The following is a 22,218-nucleotide window of genomic DNA, read 5'->3' on the forward strand; positions in this document are numbered from 1 at the left end:
TGGCACACAATTCACATCTTCAGAATTCCAAAAATTTAGTAAAGAGAAGGAGTTTAAACATATAACTAGTAGTCCACAGTATCAACAATCAAGCGGAATGGCTGAGAGACATGTGCAAATAGAAAAAACTTGCTAACCAAAGCAAAAAGATTAAATCAAGATCTATACATAGATTTACTAGAGGTAAAAAATACTCCTGTTGACAGTTTTCCATCATCTGCTCAACTCATTAGTGGAAGAAGATTGAGATTATTACTTCCAACATCTCTGTCATCATCTTCATCATCTTGGTGCCATTGTCATTATCTTGAAGTAAATTGTGACAATCCTGAAAAAATTCAAAATTTTCAGAAAAAATATTATGACAAAAACGCAAACACGCTACAAAACATAAGCGAGGGGGCAGTGTTCGATCCATGATGGAAATAAATAGCAACCAGGAAAAGTTGTTGAGAGCAAACAACTACAAAGTTTTAATGCAGAAATTTTAAATGGAAATGTTAATAGAAGAAACAGAAGACATCTAATAAAAACAAAGGAGGAAGTAGATTGGGATGTTGGTTTATCAGATGATGACAGCAATACTAATGAACAAAAGATGTGTTCATGAATAAAAGAAATCTGTTGAAAAATACGAACAATGATTGAAATACAAATCACGATGAATCAACAAACTGCAACATTACTATCACAAGATCAGGAAGAATTTCAAGGAAACCTAAACATTATATTACAACATGCATTTTTTAAAGGAAGGTATAATGATTGTTGCGCAAACAATTTCCTCTGGACAATAATTTCTAAAAACCATTCAGAATAACGATTAGCGATTGCAAAATAAGTAAATCCCTTTGGAGAATTACACAGAAAATGATTACTAAAGTTTTCCCTAAGAGACTATTTTCGCATGAGAAACTCTCACTTAAAAGCTGTAGTGCTAAACTCAATAGAGGTTGAAATAACAACACAAGAAGACTACACGCAATCAAGATAATAATTAGTTGTAATGATTTAATATATATATATATATATAGAAATAAATATCAAACAAATATTAAAGCAATTCTCTTTCCTATATATAAAAATACGAAACACTATTTACAAAAAAAAAACACTATTTTAAAAAAAAAGATTCAGTGTAATTTAACTAATAGAAGCAAAATAAACTGAACAATTTGAATATCATAAACAAACTTAGGTGAAACAGACAGAAAAATTTAATAAAATCTTTTGTAGAACGAATTACAATTATATTAGTTTCACTATAATACAAAAAAAACTCTCTTTTCTTTAAATTATGAAACATTGTTTAAAGAAAAAATGAACAAAACCTTAATGAAACCTGATAAACCAATCCAATTGAAGTTAAAACATTTTTTTGGAATATTGTTTGATAAAGATTTCTTTATCAAACAGTATTCCAAATAAGCTGCTATCTTTTTATTTATTGAGTCGGATTAGATTGAAAGTACTGTTGTGTGAATGACACATGGATGGAAAGTGTTGTGTTTGCGGCCCTATTGTAACACGGAATTTCTTAAGTTAAAATATTTTGAATACGTCACGGAGATGAGTGGAAAAAACGTGCTGAAAGTAAGATGGCGTTTTTCTAGATCTGATTTGTATATATGCAAAGTGCTAATGATAACAAAGAGATTTATTACTAAAAATATCCTTAATTTTTATTTTTATATACCCGTATACAATGTATTTAATAGATAGCATGGATGACAGAGAAGCTAAAAGAATTTTTAAACCTTGTAAAAATTAAGGATGCAGACTTTTTTGATAAAAAAGTTGTTGCATTTTATCTTGCTAAAGATTTACCAGCAAGAAAAAGAAAAAGACTTGTTTAATAGTGGTCTAAAGCTTTTGTATTGAACTGATACAACTTACTAACCATAATAAAATTATTTTTCACCAAACATTTACTTGATCTATGATAAAACAACCATTCAGTTAACTTTTATAAACTGTAACTTGCAAGTAGCAATTTAGATAATGGCAATCAAACACTTATTATAATACAATAACTAAATAAATTAATTAAAAAGATAAAAAATATATATGGCAAAATAGCATGTCCATTTTTTCCAAATTCTTCTACTAACTACTTTGTTAGTAAGTTGCTAACATAAGGCAAAATGTTTAATTGACCTGGGTGAAGGTCAGTTGAACATTTTGCTTGACTAGAGACACCCATTTTGTTATGTCAAGTAGGCAAGAAGGCATTATGTTACATGTCTATGACAATAGATATTTTGATTATATATATATATATTATGTTTAAACATTTATATTTTCAAAAAAATATTTTACTTATTAATTACTTTTAATATTTAGCATAAATAAATATAATAATGTTAATAATAATATTTTACTTTTTAACTTTAATGCAAATATTGCACATTATACAACAAATTTACACCTTTATATTTTTTCAGGCTATGCTTTTGCCTATAAAAATTACGAATGAAGTAGTAGGTTTTGAGTCCAACAATCTGAGTTCATTTTACGACATTTTAAGCTATGTCCTGTTAAATATTTTTGACCCAAGAATAAAAAAGTAAAAATGAAAAAGAGTTTTAAAGAACTTAAATCAGTTCAATTCTTTCAATGAATAAATTTGAAAATACTTTCTAAAAATGTTTTGTGCTACATTTTCCAAATCTTTAAAACTAATTGACACTGCATTTAAATGCAGATAATAAGGCTAATAAGTCTTTTGACAAAAGAGTTGATAAAGCACTAAAGAAAAAAAAGCACTTAACAAGTCAAAGAGCTTTTCCAGCAAAAGAACCACACCATGTTTGACTTGAGCAACACAATACTACATATGCCATTTGTGATTAATCTTGCAAAAATGTTTTAGCTCTAGCTAAAACATTTTTGATTCCAGTGGTTCACAAAAATAAAAACTTAATGCGAAAATATGCTTTTTAAGATTCTTTTGAAGCATAGAAAGCTAATTGTTTTGCTGTTGAAAAAATATAGAATCCAGAAAACATTTAGGTATTCAATCTGCTGTGTATACACACAAAACTAAATGCCCCAGATTCTATAAAAGAAAATTCATTGTCTATGAATAAGGTCCCACCAATATTGCTACTTATGGGATGAAATCCATGTCAAAGGCAATTCTAATGAAATTAGACATTGTCTTTACAATTATTATTAAGAATCCGATCCAGCTGTCAAGACCATCACTATAAATAGTGACACATGAGGCGAAAATGAATCCATACATAATGTTCAGAAATATATTTTGGCAGTGTTAATGCAACTGAACATACAGGAATCAATAAAATTATGATATTATGCTTTACTTACGAGCAAGTGAAGTAAGATCCATTCACAGTAGTCTGTAACAATGTCACATATGCAACCTAAGAATAAAAATAAATTACATTTGTAAAAGTTATACTTATTTACAGTTTCTTGCAAAGGTTTAGAATCAGTTAAGTATTTTTAGGAAAATCCATAATTAATGGAAAATGACATACACAAATTGCATACACAAATGTAAGATTTAATTTATATTATATATGTACACAATAGACTGCTTCATTATGAGGTCATGGAAAAATATTTATAATTATAATTTCATAATGAAGCAGTCTAATGTGTACATATTATATATGTACACATTAGACTGCTTCATTATGAGGTCATGGAAAAATATTTATAATTATATATTATATATATATACATATATATATATGTACACACTGTATGCACTGTATACACTGGTACCAGAAGACAACTATATATATATATACATATATATATATATATATATATATATATATATACATATATATATATATATATATATATATATATATATATATATATATATATATATATATATATATATATATATATATATATATATATATATATATATATATATATATATATATATATATATATATATATATATATATATATATATATATAGTTGTCTTCTGGTACCAGTGTGTACAGTGCATACAGTGTGTACATATATATATATGTATATATATATAATATATATATATATATATATAAATACATATATATATATAAATTAAAAATAAGTTGAAGTGTGCTTTGGGTCACTGTCCTGCTGAAATATCCATCCTCGAGCCCTGAAAAATGTTCCACGCAAAATGCTGTCTTGGTAAATACTGAAATTAAAGAACTTTATAATGTAAAATGTAGTGTTGACACAATCAAATGTCTTTTGAGGTCTGCAAATCTATTTGGAAGATGTCCTACAAAGAAACTTTTTATTTATATAAAGAATTGAAAAGCACGCTTAAGATTTACTAATGAACATTTAAATTGGGCAAGAAAATTGTGAGTGAAAGTACTTTTTAGTAATGAATTTAAGTTTATGTTATTTAGATCTGATAATATTAGATAAGTCTGTTGACACAAAGGCCATAAAAACGATCCTAAATACCAGCTACCAACAGTAAAGCACAGAGATTGAAACATTATGAACTGGGCTAATTTGAATGGAGGTAGTATCGGTCCTATCCATTTGATTGATGGAAAAATGGACAAAAATATGTACTTTGTACATATTTTTATATACTTAAGAATGTTATGCTACCACATGTTAAAGATAAAATGCCTCAAGGAAGGAGTTTTTAGCAGGAAAATGACCCAAAGCACACTTCAACCCTTGTGAAAAACTTTTTCAAAACCAAAGAAATTCGATTAATCGAATAGCCTTAGCAAAGTCCTGACCTTAAATCTATTGAATGTCTATGTAAGCTCAATGATCGATAAATTTCAGGTCGAAAACCAACAAGTAAACATGATTTACTGAATACTGTGAAACAAGAATGGGAAAAAATCAAAATTATTGTGATTATGAAGCTGGTGGACTCAATGCCTTGTCACTCTCAAGCAGTAACCAATGCTAAGGGCTTCCCGACAAAGTACTAAAGCAATTTACTTTAAAAATAAAGCATTTTCAATTTTAAAAATGTTTAAAAAAAAATCTAATTCAAGTTTTTTTATTTCTGTCCGGATACTTTTGCACGCGCATTTTTTAATTAAATGAACTTTTAAGATTAGATTGCTTAGATTTTGTAAAAATTCATTTGTTTTTAGATTTGTAATCAATTTTTTGACATTTCAGTGAAAATTTGAAAGAAATTGGACTTTTCATTCAAAAGTTATCTCAAGTTATGCTCTTGTCCAGTTACTTTTGCACGCTACTGTATATTAGGGTGTCCCAAAAAAAAAAAAAAAAAAGCTCTCTACTGATTCCCATTCTATGTGACCTAAATAAGTACTAAAAAAAATTTGACGGTTTTATTTTGACAGGAAGTGCTAGATGTAAAATCTGAGTTTTACTGTTTTAATGTTAAGCTAGCTTAACATTAATAGAAAACACATTTTAGAAAATTAAAACAAAACAATTAGATGCGTATAAATCATTTCCAATTGTTTTCTACTATTTAACTTGATAGATTATATTTATAAATATGAAAATACAAAAAAAAATACATGAAAACTAATATTTATTAGCAAATTTAAGATTCTATTGCGGTGAAACATTTCTCAAAAAATACAACTTTTTGAACAGTTCCCAAGCTCCTTTTTAGTCATAGTCTTAGTCAAGTTTTTTCTAGACTTTTTAACTACAAAAAGTACATTTTGAAGGTGATCTTCATCTCTAGTAGCTGAAAGAAAATCTTTAATGAGCTTAATGTTTCTTTCTGCACTATCATTTACAACAGATATGTTTTTGATCCATGCAATAAAATCTAGCAACTGAGGATGGTTAAAAACATCTATAGTATTAAGACTATTATTAAGCCATTCTTTTATACTTGCTCTTGATATTTTAAAATGTTTGAAGAGAAGGTAGCTTTACTCGGAAATCAACTCAGGTAGCTATGTGGTCTCTCCAATTTGTACATTTGATGGTTTACAACGCTGAAATTCATTTGGCTCTTCAAACTCAATCAGAGTTAACAGCATTCTTAGCTTTGTTTCAGAAGGAACTTCTTTATCCCCAAAGGACAAAACACAGAGTTGCGGAGTTAAGTACCACGTATGGCGTCCCATGCTGAGAAGCAAAGCATTTCCAATATTCTTACTAACTTTTCTCAATGCATAGGCTGTCTGGATAGCTTTCAAATCATTGTAGGGAGCCAGAAATCCTAAAAAACTTTTTAAAAACCATGGAACATAGCAAATTGCAATGAACAAACTTGCATCCTTCAACTGCAGCACTTTAGTCATATAAAGAGTCAGGATGTAGATCGCATCTGCTAAAAACCTTGCCTCATGGCAGGCGCCAGGTTGATGGAACTTAAAATCTTGTACTTCCACTCCAAGGAAGAAGGAGGCAAGCTTACAAACTATACCATAATCATTCCTTGAAAACACTATATCAGTAGTTGCATTAGTCAAAAATGTCTTAGCTTCCTCTGCAACAGTGCGAAGAACAGAGCCAATCTTCAGATCATCTCTTTGCCAGTCCAATTTACATAAATTTTTCACTTTATTAACTTTCTAACAGATTTCAGGCCACTTGTTCTTTAGCTTGACATAAAGAGCTCTTCTTGGACCTTTAGTTTTCTCACCAGTAAGGGCAGCCATATAGTGAGATACATGTACTTCATTGAAGAATAAGCCGTCGGCCTTTAAGATGATTAGATATTGAAATCCACTCCGAGTCTCCTTCAAGTTCTACATATTTGAACTTTTTTCTATGAAGTGCGTTTCTTGAAAGCAGTATATCATTAATTTCTATACCTCCAGCTTTAAATACTTCACTTAAAATTGCCAGATGAGGTCGTACACCAACATTGAACCTTGTTGGTGGAACAGCAGTACATTCAATGAGCTTTTCAACATTCACTGCTAGATTTATCGTATCTCCAGAATTGTACCTAGGTATCATTTTATAATATTTTTCTACCTATTTATAATTATATACTTTTCAATAAAACAGCTTTAGCTTGTGATATTACAACTATGTTAATAAAATAATACTATACCTGCGTTTCCGACCGTTACCCAGGAAATCATCTTGCTCGCTGATTTCACAGTCCTCGTTTGACTTTTCTTCCTCACTGCTGAATTGAATCTCTTCTGTCATGGAGTCATGTGACAACAAAACATCATTGATATCTTTTAAGTTTTTCTGTCTCTCTAATTCTTTCTCTCTCAACTTATCTAGCTTGTTCTTTCTCCTGTTTGCATCCAGTACTCTTCTACTGTAGTCTTCATCGACTTTTGTTTCCATATATCCTTTCCTATGTAACTTCTGGTCTTCATAAAAACTAAGAAATATTTAAATCTATTAAGCCATTTATAAATAAATTAATAATTGTTCTAGTTTTTCTTGGAAGATGACCAAACCATGTAAAGAGTTAAACGTAAATATTTTAAAGGAAATAATATGCTATTACTTAAGTTACTTTTAATTGGAAAAAAAATCTCACTACTAAAAAAAGTGTTATTTAATGAACTTACTTTATATCTTCCAGCTTGGCATCATCTGTTCTCAATCTATCAGCAAGAATATCTTTTTTCTTAGTCGAGATGTCAAAAAGCTAATAGGATTCTGTGAGAAAATCTTCCTCTAACTTTGATTGCTTATCAAGACTGCTGTTCCAGTTTAGATAAGACAATTTAATCAATTTCTTGTATTTTAAATTAAGTTTAATGATTTTAGTCTTTATATTGTACCCACAAATCACAAATTTCTTGCCAAACCTAGCATTATCTCAAATTTTTTTAATCCTAGATACCAAGCAAGAACTATCAGGATCTGTACAAACACCATTTTCACAAACAAGATCCTTGGATTTCGATTTTAATTTGCAACCAACATTAGTAGAAGTGGGTTTGTATTTAACTTGTGACTCGCGAAGGATAAATTGATAGTATCTAAGAATATCACCATTAGATGGAAGCTGTCTCTGAGGTAACTCCCTCAGTGGGTACTTCAATAGGTAAATATACCTCAACCTTTCTGTATTTTTCCGTTTTATCTTTTTCTGTCCTATCATCTTCTTTTTTTTAGCTGTTCTACCCATTTTTATATGAATTTCGAAATAATCAGTTTTTTAACTAAATTTATACTAAATGTTACACTTGCATCAAAAATCTATGAAGTCGTTATTCCCTCTCGTATAATATTTTATCTAAGTTTACCGTTACGGCTTTTATAACCGTTTACACGAGAATTTCTTCGTGCACAAATTAGAATTCCTTCGTGCACAAATAATTCCATTTAGAAATTTTTTCCTTAAAAAATAATTTCTAAATGGAGTTGTTTGTGAACCAATCCATGGGGAATTATACGAACTAATAATATTGTCCAGAGGGAAAAATATCAATCTCTAACAATGTTCATAGGGAATGATCTTATTCTTTATTAATATCCTATGGGAATTATTTGTGTACTAATTATTACATCATATTAAAACATATTGAAATACTAGATAGCGCTGTTTTTTAGTAAATACACATAAGTGTACAAAACCGTAAAACTCAGAATTTACATCTATCACTTCTAGTCATTAAAAAATTAAAAAAAAGATTTTGGTACCTATTTAGGACCTATAGAATGGGGATCAGTTGAGAGCACATTGAAATTTTAAAAAAAGTGTGTTTTTGGGACACCCTACTGTATATAGTGTATATATACTTATATATATGTATATATATGTAGTATAAATATGTATATTTTTTATAAATAAAAACAACAAATTTTTTACTCTAATTTTTACTGGTAAATATATAAATACTTTTATTTTTTTAAACTTTACTCTTTTTAATTTTAATTTTCTTTAATCCATTCTGCACTCTCCTGAAAATATATACATATACATATATATATACATATATATATATATATATATATATATATATATATATATATATATATATATATATGTATATATATTAGTAGAAAATCACTTAACTAAATTTTTCCATTTTACACTGTGTTTCATCAACAAAGATTCATCAGAAATGCATTTCTGATGAATCTTTGTTGATGAAACACAGTGTAAAATGGAAAAATTTAGTTAAGTGATTTTCTACTAATATATAATTGCTCTGTTCTTTTAAGAACATTGAGCACTCTATTGTGTAGAATACTTTTTAAAGTTGTTTAAATATATATATATATATATATATATATATATATATATATATATACACATATAAATATATATATATGTGTATATATATATACATATATATATATACATAATATAATATAATATATATATATATATATATATATATATATATATATATATTATACATAAACATATAATATACATTTGTAATATGAATATATATAGGAATATAATAACAATTATATATATGTGTGTGTGTATATGTATATATATATATATACATATATATATATATATATATATATATATATATATATATATATATATATATATATATATATATATATACATATACATATATATATACATATATATATATATATATATATATATATATATATATATATATATATATATATATATATATATATAAATACACACACACTCGCACATATAACTTATTATTTCAGTAGTATTGCTTACTTTAAAACAATTTTTAAAGTCCACACAAAAAAAATTTAAAATTAAATTAATAAAATTAACTATTGTAGCATACTGTAATTGATGTTTATTGTTATTGTCAATTTAATTACATAAACTTATGTCTAACGTCTTATGTTTTTATTGTGAAAATAAAGTTATAAAACCTACATTCGAAGTATTTATGTAATTCACCATACCAATGCCCAATGATTTGAACAAACCAAATTTAGGGATTCCATCACTTCCTAATATGCAATATGCGCCATATAAATTTGTCTAAAATAATTTAAAAAAAAATGTTTTAAATGTTGGCAACTGTAGTCCACCCAGTACATTTTGCTGGAAAGATCCCAACACAATATATATTTTTTAGCTTGACTAAATGCATAATATAACATTGAATACAACTAATAAACGTTTAGTAACATAATATTTATTCACAAAAGATAATCTAATATAATAAGATTTTTTTTTATGTTTACATTTAACATTTTTTATATTTACATGAAACACTTGTAAAATTTTGCATCGATGATTCCTATTTGAAACAGGTTTCTATCAAAATAAATGTAATAGTTATGATTACCTTTATATTTAAATGTTGCAATTTACATTATATTACATTAATTACACTAATTTACAATGTTTACATTAAACACATTATTTTACATAAATTTAAAATAATTTTACATTAATTTACACTAATTAAATTATTTACATTATTTTTCATTGATTTTTATTAATTACACTAATTTACATTAATTAAATTAGCTTACATTAACTAGTTAATCAACATTAACTTAACTAATTTACAATTATTTACACTTACACCATTTTCTTCAAATGTGACTTCAACAGTGATACCATTAACATACCATCACTTTAACAATTTCAACATCAATATCACTAACTCGCCATTTGAAACAGACATCAGCAGAAAGTATTTATCCCATGCTAGCATAATAAATAAAACATCTGCTTTATCTGAGGCTTTTTTATCTGTTGTGTTTAAGAACACCAATAACCCTGGTCTGCGAAGCAATTTAATGACAAAAACTACATCTGGTTTCAAAAATTAGCTACAACTCTTCTATAATATTATATTTAAATAAGAAAAAAGATTTATGGAAACCGTCCAAATTATATAATTTGTGTGAAAGCATAGATGTTAAACTTGGAATCTTATTTCTTGTTTTATTTTATGTTTTTTTTTATGTTAAATATTATCTGACTACCTTTAAAAAAAAATGAAGTTTTCTATAACTATTTAAATGAAGTTTTATATAACTATTTTTATAACCACATATGCTTAAAAATAGTTTGCTGTTGGAAAAAAATGTTTGTTGACTTTATAATTGCTTTTTACATATGTTTTGAAACATTTTAAAAATATTATCAAATTGTCAAAAAACAAAAACTTTTTTTAATATTTTAGCGCATCAAAAATGAAATATGATTTTAAATCATATGATTTTAAAATCATGTAATTTAAAATCATAATTTAAATTGCAAATTATGATTTTTTAAATTGCTTTGAAATCATATTTTTAATGGTTTAGCTGTTTTAAAGCCTAAAATCATAGTTAAATTATTTTTGTTGCGGGTCTTCCATAAAGTACGTACGCAGGTAAAGGGGAGGGAGAGCTACCTAAAAACATAAAAATGTGTACAAGGGTGGGTACAATTAATTAAAAGTTTTTTTTGTTTTTGATGTTTTGAAAAAATTAAGCGTTAAAGAAAGAGGATTGTTATACCCTCCTTATTTTATTACATAAATTATAAACAAATAATGCACACATATGAAATGGGGAAAGGAGAGGATTGTTGAAAACTTACAGGTGAGTACAAGCGGGAGGAGGTCTTAACAGTGGTTTTACTGGGTACATAACTTATGGGTGCCTACTTGTTTGAACCAAATATACTATTATCCAGTAGGAAGGAAAACAACATTCAGTAAACCACTTGCTAAATAACTTAGAGAATAGTGAAGAGAATTTTGGGAAGTCTTGTGCAAGATTATGAAAGAAATTTTGTTTAGACCATAAGTTGTAGAAGAGTTTAAGAAAGAAATTTATGCAACATAAGCTAAAGTGATTTAAATGTTGAACAATAAATTAATGAAATTCTTTTCAAATAGATTTATAGCAAATAATAATAAAATTAGACCTAAGTTTTAGAGACAGAATATCAAACTTGCTATTGTTTATGACACAGTAAAAATCTCCTAAGCACTAACTACAGTCAGAGACAAAGCACTAAACTAGGCACAAACTATGGTCAGAGACTTACACAAATTAAAGAGTGATTAGGGTTGTCTAAAAAATAAGTCACAAAGTTATCTGAGTAAAAGATTGAGAATGACAAATGTTTCGAGTTTAGTGTCAGCAGGATCAGTTAAACTTGAATGGAGCCATTAAGTGTGATGTGCATTAAGTGTGATGAGCATTAAAGTTTCCAATAACAAAATTTTCTGAGAAATAAAAAGAAAGATCTGGTTTAAGGCAGTTGCTAACGCTGACTTAAAGTCCCCTTTTCTTGGGGCTCTATGTTAAGTAGTGCTTAGAGGCTGTGTCTTAATAAAAATATTCATTTTGGGCAGATGTCAACTGCATCCAGCAACTGCTTGTAAAAAGTCTTCAGAGCAAAAACTTAAAGATAGACCTTTGTGAGACTAATTTAAGTTTGGCTGTTTTATCTTTGCGTTAGAATAAGAATAGATAAGAAATTTTTATCAGAAACAATATAAAAAAGATTGTAATCTTGGAAAAAGAGCTGCAATAAAGACTGAAAAGAAAGGTAATCATGTGAAGAGGTGTTATGCAAAAGCACATAAAAGAATAATCAGAGGATTTAAATCTAAATTTACAACGAATAGGTTAATTAATACATAAGTAAAAGTCCATGCTAACGAGTGACGAATTTTCAAATTCGTCACTCGTTAGCATGTAAAATTATTTTCAAATCAAGAGATAATAGTTTTCTATTCTTATTCTAATGCAAAGATAAAACAGCCAAACTTAAATTAGTCTCACAAAGGTCTGTCTTTAAGTTTTTGCTCTGAAGACTTTTTACAAGCAGTTGCTGGATGCAGTTAACATCTGCCCAAGATGAATATTTTTATTGAGACACCACCTCTAAGCTCTACTTAACAAAGAGCCCCAAGAAATAGGGAGTTTAAGTCAGAGTTAGTAACATGGGGCAGATTGTACTGAAATACATGTCACGTCAGGTCATATTTGAAAAACATGGTTTGACCTAAAACCAGACACTTACAATTTATTGCTTATATTAACAAAATATCTGATCAAGTGTAGAAAAATTATAAACTATATACTGATGACATTAAAATTATATCAAATTTGGATTCTTCAAATACTGTTTCACTTTTGCAAAATAATTTAAACAAAGTATTTAATTGTAAATTATTTATAATTAAATTTATTTAATTTAAAAAATGGCTTACTGAGTTAAACATAAAAAAATGTTTTTTAATAAATTGTCGTTCAAACATCATAAAAAATTAAATGTAAGTAAATCAATTATATTTAAATAAGCAAAAAGAAATAGGTATGGTTTTGACTAGTGACCTATATTGGAAACAATAAATTTACTAACTCAATGTCACAACTTTTATATGTAAATATTCAATACTTTGTTTGGTACATAAAGACACTATATGCATCAGACATTAAATCAGACACACTGTGGTGAAATGTTCAATAACATTATTTCTTCTAAGATAAATTCTGGGCGAAAATGTGCATGCTTTAGAGTAAATGGAATGGGGGAGGGGGCTAAGCTATTTAAAAACTGAGTTTAATTCAGGTTTAATTTAAGGTATATTTCTTGTACTAATTATGAAATACTTCTATATATATGCATATTTTTTATTACTACATATAATACAAACTAAAGTATATCAGTAACAATTTTCATTAATTTTATATAATAATATTTTTAATATTTTGTGGGAATTTTATTGTTCTGACTTTGTTACTTCTCCATAGGTACCCACTATTTTTCTGCAATTACTGCTATAAAGTCTAAACTTCTCCTAAGTGCCCACTATTTTTCTGTAGTTACTGCTATAAAGTTTATAAATCAGAAGGAAAAAAGTTTATAATTAAAATTAGTGTTGATCCTTAATTTCCGGTGGTTTGAAATAAAGGCACAATTTTTTAAATTTTAGCCTTTTTTGGAGGCCATAATTTCTTACTAAAATGTATCTTATCAGCAAATTTCTAAAAATTTAGGAGTTCTATCATAAATAGAAACTTTAAAAGAAAGTCTTTTCCCTTATATTTATCAAAAATTAACTTTTTATATTTGCAAATTTTTTTTAGATTTTGAGGTAGCATTATGGATAAAATGCGACATTAAAAAATGTCAACATTTTCAAGTAAGTCTGGAGTTGTATATAATAAAAAAAAAATAAGTGGTTTTCTGAAATTTTTATTTTCAAATATAGAGCATGAAAATATGAAAAAAAAATATGCAACTGAAATTTTAATTTTCATAAAAATCAGAAATTTCAAATGACCATATCTAAAGAACCACATTGTTATATACTAAAACTTTCAGAAATTATTTTTCTCATAGATATAAAACAACCTAAAAAGTTTCATCAGAAACTGAGGTGGGCATTGTTGGACCTTGGTCCATTTGGCATAGAATAACTCATATACATATGTATTTGATAGAATATATGCATAATCACACTTTGATGGAATATACCAATAAACTAAAAACATGTAACTCAGTACCACCTGTTTCATGTCCTACTGTCTTGGAGGATTGAATTTTTTAGGCAAAGGCTAGGTTGATGCCAACACTAGCCTTTTTGACTTTTGACTTAACACACCCCTGCCTTGGAGCTCTTGATTGAGTAAAGGCTAGAAATAGTGTCTCAATAAAAATACTTATCTGTCTTGTAGAGGAAGACTTAAGGTGTAAATAGATTCTATCTATTGACAAGCTTTGCACCCCATCTTCATCTATTAGGCTGACGTAGATGAGTTTATTATACATTGTTTAGAATGTTAAATGTTAAATCTTCCTGACTGATTGCATAAGTTTTGCTTGTATCCCTATTTTAAGTACTAAGCAACTCATTATTTAATCTCTTATTGATGGTATTAAGGTTTCCCTAACTCTGTGGTGGCTAACAGAGACTCTTCTACAGATTGTGATTCGAACAACATACCTGTCTTGTTTTCCAGCCTGCCTGAAAGCGGCATCTGTTTTCCCTATTTTTGAAAATCCAACTAGTCTAACTACTGTTCTACTCTTCTTACTTATTCCATCTTCTTACTATCAAAAGCAAAGTTTTAGAGTCTTAATTAACAAATACAAAATCTCTAATTATGAATCTAAGAACAAACTTTCTGATCATCAATATAGATTTCAATCTTCTTGCTCTACTGCTGATTTGTTATTACAAATGATAAGTTTTATCATGCATTAGATAGATGTGGAGAGGTTAATGCTATTGCTCTTGACATTTATAAAGCCTTTGATAAAGTTTGGCATGCTGGTCTTCTCCATAAACTTTCTTTTTACAGTGTCTTAAGTAACATCTTTAAGATTATTGAATCCTTCCTTACCAATTGTAGCATAAAAATTTTCCTTGGTAGCAATATTCATCAGTTTCTGTAACTTCAGGGGTTCCTAGAGGTTCTAACCTTGGCCCCATACTTTTTTAATTTAAATTAATGATCTCCCAGAAATTCTCAGTTCTAAGGTGACATTGTTTGCTGATCATACTTCTATTTATTCTTGTCTTGATAAGAAGCCAACAATCTCTGATTGCTTGGAGCAGACATTTGAGCTTGAAAAAGATCTCACTTCTGCTACAACACAAGGCTCTCAGTGGCTTATAAATTTAACTCAGATAAAACTCTTTTTTTTTCCAGCTAATTGTTTACACGATAACCTAGATCTTCTTAGATTTATGAACGGTGATGTACTTGATGAGTCATCTACCCTTCTTTTTCTAGGATTAACTCTTACTTCCAATTTTTCTTGGAAACCATATATCAAACCCGTTGCAAAATTAGCACATGCTAAGGTTGCATCACTTTTACCATAGTGGTTGCTTGCAGCCTTGTTGGAAGTGAAGATGTTAATATATATATATATATATATATATATATATATATATATATATATATATATATATATATATATATATATATATACATATATATATATATACATATATATATATATATATATATATATATATATATATATATATATATATATATATATATATATATATATACATGTATATATATATATACATATATATATATATATATATATATATATACATATATATATATATATATATATATATATATATATATATATATATATATATATATATATATATATATATATATATATATATATATATATATATATATATATATTACACAAGTGAGTTGTAGTTGATCATGTAATAGTACATAAAACATCATAAATTTTTACATTAATAATCAATGCATAATACAGTCATTGAAAATCAATAAAAATCAATGTTTGTGTGCTTCTTTTTCGCATTAAAAATAAAAAATATTGGTAGAACTTTATGTTAAACTTACCATGCCATTTGGTGCTGTACTCAACACTTGACCAAAGCCAACCCATTTATTTATAGAAGAAAGTTGTATCTCCAACCTCAAAGTTACATTATTATAGTAATATTGAGCAACAGCATTGCATGATGTAAAACTTGTACATCCTGGAGGCAAAGTTAAACAACTGACAGATACACCACATTGATCAAATGAAAACTGAAAAAAAAAACATATATTTAAAAAAAATTATTTAAAACTTGTTTTTTACCTCTATTATTCAAAGCTTTTACTTCTTTTGATTTAGCCAATTTGGGTCTTAAATTGGTTTAATGAGACTTAAATAACAGAAAATTTAATTATTTTTAAACCCTAAAATATTTTTTTCTATATTTTAAAATGCCATAAAGTTAAACACCTAGCTTATCTAGTATGCGATGACACTGTTTGCTAATTATTAATTAGCAAACAGTGTCATCGCATAATTAATTAAATTAAGGAGTCTAATTTCAATGAAACATCATATAAAAAACATTTAGAGGTGATAATAAATACCATAAGGAATGTAAAACAAGCCTAAAATCTGTGATTTAATTCCATAGAAATTTATTGATTTTGAAGTATATATGCATTTTTTTAGCAACTTTATTTTGATTTTTGAGTTTTTAATTTTGTTAATCAATTAAAAAAACAAAAAAAAAACTACCTAAGGTTAACAAAAAATGCAGCCTCAGGTTGGAAAATCACTGGTAATCTTAGTAATTTTTAAAAAATATTAATACTTTGGAATAATAAAAATGTACAGACATAGTAAAATGTAAAAATTGTACAAAATTTACAAAAACTTTTATTCAAATACCGTAAAAATTTTATGGGAATTTTAATGGCATTATTTTTGCTGACATAGTGCACCTAATGCGGTAGTGGTGTAGTGGTAGCGTGCTCGCTTTATAAGCAAGAGGTTTGGAGTTCAATTCTCACCACGTCCCGCGCTCAACTTGTTTCACTGCGCAGCGGCCTTCATCGCCAAGGTTCATGTTTCGGAGTTATAGAGTTAAGAGAGAGGGTTAGAACGACAATTAAGTAGCCTCCTCATCTGTAGTGGCCTTCTCAGCTTTGGGGAAGTAAATTAACTACAAAAAAAAAAAGAATTATAAATTTCAGTTGATAGATGCGTTTGATATAAGTTCTGTGTTGCAAAAATGCCATAATGAATGCTAAGTGCAGAAATTCTATATTTTGTCCTGTATAATAACTTGTTATTATGTAGCTAGAATTAACAAGTACTTGTTGATCTTGACTTTATTGATAGAACTTGTATAACCAGCAGCTTTCAAATTAAGAAATTAGATGAAAAAAAAGTTTTACAATTGTTACTTAATTGTATTCAACACATTTTTTACATAATCTGCGAACTGCTATTATAGATGTCGACTTTAAAAAGAATAACATGCAAAATCATCTAAAAGTTCTCAAAACAATGATTAAGTGTTTAATAAAACAGTAATAGCTGAATTTGGCAATATTGCACTATTGGAGCTTGATAATAAATTTAAGAATTGCAGAAGTAAGTGCAGTTAGGGCTGAACAAATTGATGCAGTTGTTGTGCCCTTACAAGATGCCTAAAAATATTTTTTATATAATGTTTTTAATGGAACTGTACATTTTTTTAACAGAGTGGAAAGCTAATACTTTTAGGAAAAGATATATTAGCGTAAAATAAGTAAATTTTTTAGTAATGTAAAAACTATTTTGTTAAAACTTCATAACAATTTCCTTAATCAATAATTATGATTTTTTTTATTGTCAACAGGACCTCTTTTCGGCTCAAAAACTACTCAGAGAAAATTTAATAGCAGTCTTCTGCAGAAAAAAACTGATATAAAGTTTGTCATCAAAAACAATAAGTATAAAATAGTAAATGATGGTTGAACTTCCCTAAATTTACCAAGTTGTGATAAAAAAAAAATTTGATTTATAAGATGTACAAGAAATATGCTTAGAAAACTAAAGGGTCTATAGTTATTTCTATTGATTTAAACATTTAGTCAGATTAAAAAATTAGTATTCATAGTTCATCAGCTTTAGAAGTCTCATGCATCAATCAAAAAAATTTAAAACTACAACTAACTAGTCATTGCTTCACTTGATCAAATGCTTCTGTTCCTGATCAAATACTTGTACTTTAAGTCATTCCATTCTTTGGCCAAGAGCCAATTATACTTACTAATTACAAACTAATATTACTTGATAGTTGAGTGAAAATATTTTTAATCTAGGTACTACCAAGTTGTCCTTAGTTAAAGGAGCACATTTGGGAAACTTTAATGAAAAAGATTGCATGAAACTTTTGAGAGAATTTAAAAAAATTCTAATTTGCTCGTTTTAAAAGAAAGAGTCAGTTAAACTTTTGCATTCATTCAAAAATATTAAAGAAAGTTACACATGCTTTGAAAACAAGTTGAATTCTGATCTTGAAATAAAGATTGTAAACTCAAAAAATGTATATAACACTCCATGTTCTTGTCACTCTAAAATTGCATGGAACATTTTATATTTTCCCTAATCTATAAAGTTTCTTTACTTTAACAGATTGGAAGCAAAACTTCGTTCAAACTTCAAGAACCACTTGGAAAGATACAAAAGGGCAATCAAACCCAGACTAATTAAATCAGCTACCTAAATGTGTAGTTAATTACAATAGCAAAAAATCAAAATCAAAAACTGAAAAAAACATACACCTTTATTATTAAGTCATAAAAATTAGATATTTTGATAGCGGAGATAAGTTCCAAAATTGGTAAACTGCGATCATGAAGATTTTCTATGTGACTTGCAAGTTGAAATGTTTATTTATTTAATTTGCCTTAAGTAAATTTATACTTGGTATAACAACGTATTGAGACGTAACATTATACGTTACGGTTTGCTTACAAATGTCCGTTACTTTTACGTAACCAAGACGTAGCATTTTTACATAACGAGATGTAACAGTTTTACGTAAACTTTACATATTAAATGTTCGTTATTTTTACGAAACGAAATATAACAATCTAACTTTTGGAAACGCGTGTAAAAATACAAAAATGTTTATAAAATGTCAATCTTAATTTGGTTAATATAACGCCAACATTCAAATTTTCATAAAACGGTGTAAGTATATATATATATATATATATATATATATATATATATATATATATATATATATATATATATATATATATATATATATATATATATATATATATATATATATATATATATATATATATATATATATATATATAAATATATATATAATGATATTTTGTATTTGCAAATAAAATGCAAAAACTGTTGTTAGTATATGAGTGCTTAATACTGAATAAATAAACAATTTATTTATATTATTTAATAGAGCGTTATATATATATGTATATGAAGACCTCAGTGGAAAAACCGGCGTTGTCACATTTAAAAAGTATTGAGAAAGTATTTGTTGATCATTAATAAATGTCTTTATTTAAAGCAAAGAAAAAAATATTTTTGTATAAAAAATTACAAAATATTTTGTAATTTTTTATACAAAAAATATATATTTAAATAAAATAATTAAAATATAAATTTTTTTAAATTGCTTAGTTTCATTTGCTTTAAATAAAGACTTTTATTAATGATCAATAAATACTTTCTTAATACTTTTTAAATGTGACAACGCCGGTTTTTCCACTGAGGTCTTCATATGTATATATATATATATATATATATATATATATATATATATATATATATATATATATATATATATATATATATATATATATATATATATATATATATATATATATATATATATATATATATATATATATATATTATATATATATATATATATATAATATATATATATATATATATATATATATATATATATATATATATATATATATATATATATATGAACAAAGAAAATACAACTTTTTATGGTTCTCATATATATAAATTGAAAAGAAAAAAATACACAACTAAAAGAGTAAAAGGTAAATTTTTTTGTTTGTCTTTATCTTATTGGATTTTGCATTTGTTATTTTTACTTTTTAGTATACTGTTTATTCTTATTTTTTAGTTTAGGGCTCGTCTATAAAGTACGCGTGCTTATGGGGGTGGGGGGTATGGGTTATATAAGTAGAGTACAAACGCACAAATTGTTAAAGGATTTTGAAGCAACCGTGGCGCAGTGGTTAGAGTTCTGCCTTAGAACCCAGAGGTCCGAGGTTCGCCGCCGGGTCTAGCCCAATAAGCGACATTGGTAAGGAAGGAGGCGTGAACTTCTACTTAAATGCTCTCCCGCAGTGCTCCGTGATAAGACCGTAAAAGCTTCTGGGAACACCTAAATAACCTAAAAAAAAAAAAAGCTGTTTTTTTAAAATAATACGTAATGATACATTGTTTGTTCAAACTTTTCTGTTAAACGATATAACTATGAAACTCCATCATTATATGAATTTTAGTTGATAATGATTAGTTATCTCATATTGTTGAATGAAGTTCATGCTTCACAATGAATCTTTTCAAAGAAAGCAAAATTTTGCCAACCTGCAATTAACTGCAGTAAGCTTAGTTAGCTAATTTTAGTTCGACACTTTTGTGCTGTACTAAAACCCTTTAAAATTGAAAAACTGTATAATCGCAAATTCATTTACTGTTTATTTATTTATAACCAATTTATTATATATGTGTGTATAGATGAGTATGTGTTTGTGTGTGTATGTGTATTGTGTGTACGTACAAATTTTAAATTTATTGTTAAGATATAAATAAGTGTTAATGTGAACTATGAAATGGTAGCAGATTTTTTCAGTATTTAGTATACTTGCACTAAAATGCGCTGATTCATTCAAATCATAGATTGTCTGCGTAAAGGACACAAAAATATATTATATTACCAAAAATAGTTTTAAAAATAGAATTTTTTAAAATATTTTTTACTGCTACAGATTAAAATTTTTTGCATTAACCAGTACAGTTCACTGAGCTTGATTAATAATGTTGTGCGATTTTGATTGATTCTTAAGTTTAGAAGTACTTTTAAACCATGTTACAATATCAGTCGGTTGACATTATTCTTAAATTACCGTGCAATTTTAACATAATCATAAGTTAAAATGTACTGTTAAATCATGTTTGTAATATTAGCTTGTGAATATTAAAGTAGTTACTTAGTTTATATAATTTCATTAAGGGCGAAAAAGCTAAACTTTTATTTGATGGCATTTCTAAAAACAACCTCATGTTCACCGATTAATATTTTAGCAATATTGTAAAATAAAAATTAATTTTTTAACATCTTATAATATGATATGCATCTAAAATTATTAGAAGAGATTGCTTAAAGTCTTTGAACATTTAGCATATCTCGTTATTGCACAAAAAACTTTAGAATCATGTGAACATGAGTCTTAAAAAAAACAAAGCTATTTACAAATTTTAAAAATGAAATTTATTTTATATAAAAAATATTATTGTTGATTTGAAAAAAAAAGTTTTTAACATAAACCTAACAGTTTCTTTTTTCAATTATTGTTTTTAGTGTCGTAGCAAAGTTGTTTGCACTCAAAGTGGTCTAGCGTGTAAGGAGTCTGATGCTGTTTTCATGGTTTCACCTTCAATCTGAAAAACTGAAATAATAAATGCAATAGATGATGTTAAAGAGAACAAAAGTGTTTTATTTAAGTTCATCTCATCTTTCGTCTTTCTTGTTCTACTCTGGCGTTTTCGCAATGCACTAGGGTATTTAAGAAACAATATAAAAAGATACAGCAAACGCCATAAAACGCCTATTTTCACATAAACGCCTATTTTCGCGTGGCTTGAAATGAGGTTAAAAAATAATACTTATTTCCTCTTTTTTTCAATTTAGTAGACAATAATGAAAATTAGTTAACTCTTCAGCAGATAAAGTTGATATGTCGTGCATTGTAGTCAAAAAGTTTCTTCTATAAACTGTAGTTTTAAATTGAACGCTTATAAACCAGAAAAAAAAAAATTTTTTTAACGATAGGCTGCTTAC

The 22,218-nt window shown here is 26.9% G+C and overlaps 1 protein-coding gene across 1 annotated transcript in view; it reads right to left on the reverse strand.

The window, feature by feature from the left end:
- The window catches only part of LOC100215974 (uncharacterized), a 48,432-nt gene that overhangs the window by 20,902 nt on the left and 5,312 nt on the right, over positions 1–22,218 (reverse strand). The window contains exons 3-5 of the mRNA XM_065801621.1: positions 16,193–16,384; positions 9,756–9,863; positions 3,331–3,386 (exon numbers count right to left, since the gene is read on the reverse strand). Of these exons, the coding sequence (XP_065657693.1) occupies positions 3,331–3,386; positions 9,756–9,863; positions 16,193–16,384 (356 nt within the window). The remainder of the gene's footprint in view (positions 1–3,330; positions 3,387–9,755; positions 9,864–16,192; positions 16,385–22,218) is intronic.

The sequence above is a fragment of the Hydra vulgaris genome, chromosome 07 (genome assembly GCF_038396675.1).
Source record: "Hydra vulgaris chromosome 07, alternate assembly HydraT2T_AEP".
Lineage (NCBI taxonomy): Eukaryota > Metazoa > Cnidaria > Hydrozoa > Anthoathecata > Hydridae > Hydra > Hydra vulgaris.